Source organism: Gadus chalcogrammus, chromosome 10 (genome assembly GCF_026213295.1).
Source record: "Gadus chalcogrammus isolate NIFS_2021 chromosome 10, NIFS_Gcha_1.0, whole genome shotgun sequence".
NCBI lineage: Eukaryota > Metazoa > Chordata > Actinopteri > Gadiformes > Gadidae > Gadus > Gadus chalcogrammus.
The window spans coordinates 5,108,319-5,110,818 of NC_079421.1; the positions used below are offsets into that span (position 1 = coordinate 5,108,319).

General features: G+C 44.8%; 1 protein-coding gene across 1 annotated transcript in view; it reads left to right on the top strand.

Annotated features, from left to right (window-relative positions):
• The window catches only part of aff2 (AF4/FMR2 family, member 2), a 94,317-nt gene that overhangs the window by 47,776 nt on the left and 44,041 nt on the right, over nt 1-2,500 (top strand). Inside the window, exon 5 of the mRNA XM_056601130.1 lies at nt 1-38. Coding sequence (XP_056457105.1) covers nt 1-38 — 38 coding nt within the window. The remainder of the gene's footprint in view (nt 39-2,500) is intronic.

Consider the following 2,500-nt stretch of genomic DNA (forward strand, 5'->3'; position numbering starts at 1 on the left):
TGCCCAACGACTCCAGCTGCGTGGAGGAGATCCTGCGGGTAGGTTGTGTATGCCCGTGCACATGCAGACACACACACGCACAAAAAAAACCCGCACAAACTCGCACAAATACACACACATACGCAAAAAACACGCACAAACACACGCACAACCAGGCACACATACACGCACACACACACACACACACATACACTCACACACACCAGCACAAACTCGCACAAACACACGGACACATGCACATACAGGCATGCACCAATGCAAATACACAGGCACACACATCTACACACACACACACACTAGGGATGTGTCGGTCGCGACTGATTCGTTACAAAGAACGAATCCCGAACGTGAACGACAAGAACTGGTTCCCCAAAACAAGAAGAACTGGTTCTTTGATTCTTTTTTTTTAACATCAACCAAACATATGGTCACGTAAATAAAATATACAAACGAACAGAGCTCCGTCTCCCCGCGACTTATATTGATTGAGTCTACAACTTCCTCAAAGATTCAGCCAATGAGAGGTAGCAATGGTGTTGGAATGGCACCTGGGTAAACCAATGACAAGGCGGTACCGTCGAATATGCGCGCTTACTCTCTCTGACGTATCTTGGGTCATACCATTCGACTCATATATCCCCCTACATTTTTTCGAAAATAGACTTGACCTCCATCTGTTTATTGGATAAACACATTTCCCAATCCCAGGAGTCTTTGCTCCATTCTACGTCAATTTAAGAACAAACAAAGAAATTAAACTGCAGTTCGTATTTTTTATTTATGACCATGCAAGTTCTGTAATGCCTGAACAATGAAGAATTAAATGTAAAGTAAAATACAATTATAAATGTAAAACCATGAATGAAATATAGAGAGTAAGCAAGTGGTATAAATATTGGTGGGACGTTCGACATACTATATTGCAGGCATCTCCAAACGGCGGACTGCGGCCTTGACGGTCCTATCCGGACCAACGACCAATTAAAAAAAAAAAAATTATAATTTTTATTTTTTTATTTTTAATTTTTTTTAAGATGTAATCTGACGTAACGAACGAATCAAAACGAACGAATCAAATAAACGAATCGTTATAGTGAACTGAACTGAAAGAACTAGTTCCCGGAAAATAATCATTTTGCCCATCCCTAACACACACACACACACACACACACACACACACACACACACACACACACACACACACACACACACACACACACACACACACACACACACACACACACACACACACATCCACATACACAAAGGCAAACATAAACACCATGTTCCCAGATTACCAACAAACAGCCTTACTCATGCAAGCCCTCTATAATCAAACACACTCATATACCCAGAATGTATTGTTTTGTGTTTTGGGCAAAAGCATTTCAATACTCAGACATACACACATACACTCATTATTCTGGAGCATCCTGGCAGACACGCTCACACTGTCTGATACATACATACAGCGGATTAACTCGCACCCCAAGGCAAAGAGACACCTACCTCCCCACCACACACACAGTTACCCACACACACACACATACACACAAGAGCCCACAAGCACACAAGAATGTAATTGCAATGATTAAAGCTGTTTTCAAATTTTGCACCGTGACCACGTTCTCTCACGCTAGACTGTTTACTTTTGGGAGATTCGATGCGTCTGTCTGTCTATGTGTGTGTCTGTGCGTGTGTGTGTGTGTGTGTGTGTGTGTGTGTGTGTGTGTGTGTGTGTGTGTGTGTGTGTGTGTGTGTGTGTGTGTGTGTGTGTGTGTGTGTGTGTGTATGTGTGTGTGTGTGTGTGTGTGTGTCTGTGTGTGTGTCTGTGTGTGTGTGTGTGTGTGTGTGTGTGTGTGTGTGTGTGTGTACACATGTGTGTGTACACATGTATGTGTGTTTGCTAGCGTAGAAATGAAAAGCAAGTGGAGCGACAGGCTGAGGCCTGGGAGATCATTTGGCTCTCCCAGTGATTACATAACTTTGTTTATCTACAACATGACATCATGTGGAAGTCTTTGGCCACAGTCCTCTCCTCAGCTTTACTTATTTCCTCTGTTCTGCCCACCTTCTACAGCGTCTACTGACAGCTGCGCCCTCCTCTGCCCTCTCCACTCATCTCCACTCATCTCCCGTCGACTCCTTTCCTATTTTCTCCCTTCCTCTCCTCCTCTCAACTGCTCTCCTCTCATTCTCTCCTCCCCTCTCTTATCTCAGCCCCTCCTCTCAGCTCCTCTCCTTTCCTCCTCTCAACTCTTTGACTCTCAGCTCCTCTTCCCTCCTCCTACTCTCTCCTCTCCTCTCCCCTCCTCTCCTCTTCTCTAGGCTCATCTCATCTCCTCCTACTCCCACCGCTCCTCCTTCTCCCTCCCCCTTTCCTCTCCCTTCCCTCTTCTCCTTCCATCCCTCTCTTCTTTCAGTTACCCTATTGTCACCTCTTTGCCTCTGTCTCTTTCTCAAGTGCATATCCTCCTCGTCTGTCTATATTCATACAGCC